The 1,356-nt window shown below is 45.1% G+C and overlaps 1 protein-coding gene across 1 annotated transcript in view; it reads right to left on the bottom strand.

Moving 5' to 3' along the window:
• The window catches only part of LOC119586196, a 6,700-nt gene extending 5,458 nt beyond the window's left edge, over positions 1-1,242 (bottom strand). Inside the window, exon 1 of the mRNA XM_037934897.1 lies at positions 1,122-1,242. Coding sequence (XP_037790825.1) covers positions 1,122-1,143 — 22 coding nt within the window. The 5' untranslated portion in view covers positions 1,144-1,242. The remainder of the gene's footprint in view (positions 1-1,121) is intronic.
• Positions 1,243-1,356: the final 114 nt, after the last annotated feature.

The following is a 1,356-nucleotide window of genomic DNA, read 5'->3' as shown; positions in this document are numbered from 1 at the left end:
TTACTTACTTGAGTATTGTGACAAGATGTTATTTACTCGAGGAGAGTAGCAAGGTTCATAGTGGCAGGGTAGTTAGAGCAAAGTACCAAGATAGCGTTGTTAGTGGTTTTTAGTTAGTAACAAGGTGCTTAGTTGATAAAGATTGGTTAGTTAAGTCAGAGTGGGAGGTGGTTAGTTTACACAGAAGAGCAGAGTAATTAATTAGTGAGGATTCATTTAAGGCAAACTGCGTAGTTAAACCAAAGAGTGGTAGTATGTATAGAGTAGTTCAGATAGATGCTTACATAATACAGTAGAATGATGATCAATCAGTGATGTGTAGTTAAGGTAGCGTGGCAGAGTGCTTAGTTAAGAGAGAGTAGAATGGCAGAATTAATGATGAAGCAGTTAGGGCAGGGTAGCAGGAAGGTCAGAGAGGGTGATGTGGCAAGGTGAGAGGGAACATGAGAAAGAGAGAATAACAACAAAACTCCCGATAAGAAGAAAAGGAAATTATGATTTTTGAAAAATTAGATTAGGATAGAATAAGAGGGGGAGGGGGCGAGAGGCACTGGCACAGCAGGATTAGATCAGCTGACTGTGTAGGATCAATGGCACGTGAGTTCGGGCTGCGGCAAGCGGGCCTGGCAATGCTGAGTAGCCACGGATTCTCTCGGTTTGTAATGCTGAACAAGTCTTTTTTTTAGTAAAGAGGCTCTGATTAAAATCGTAAAATAATAATAGGTTTTGGGTTTCGATTTTCTCTTTTTCTGCTTTTTGCTAACTAGTTTCTTTATCAAACACTTAAAAACAGTATGATTATTTTTTTCTCTTTTGACTTAACCAGAATGCAAGATGAACAGTGTCGTCTTAGGACATGAAGTAATCTGATTGAAAACCTCAATATATGTATCACACATTTTTCTTAGAATATTTACCAAAGAAATCAATATTTTCGCGCATAAACTAAAAATGGATAAAAACGCAAGACGGGATCACCAAAATTGCAGCCGTTACGTGCTTCACATCGACTCCAATGTTCGGAACACGAATCTCCGAGTACCAATGGTTCACAAGCACACCAGCCCTTCATCCCACACTCGACCAAGCCCATGGCACCCCCGCAGTCCATTGAGGCTTACTCTTTGCAGTGCCGTCCCTCATGGCACTCACACCAGCTGCAGCGGTGGCACTCTCCCCGAGCCTCTCTGGGCCATCACTGGAAAGCACGCAGCACCGACGCGGCACTCCTTCACCTCCCGCTGGCCTCGGCCTCGGCCTCGCTCGCCGCTCCCGGACTCTGCGAACCTCGGGACGAGGCCTCGGGACGCGCTCGGCCCTTGGGCGGGTTGGGGGGAACCTCTTCGGGGAATGACA

Source organism: Penaeus monodon, chromosome 21, assembly GCF_015228065.2.
Source record: "Penaeus monodon isolate SGIC_2016 chromosome 21, NSTDA_Pmon_1, whole genome shotgun sequence".
Taxonomy (NCBI): domain Eukaryota; kingdom Metazoa; phylum Arthropoda; class Malacostraca; order Decapoda; family Penaeidae; genus Penaeus; species Penaeus monodon.
Note: the sequence above shows the minus strand (reverse complement) of the source record. Positions and strands in the feature narration are given on the sequence as shown.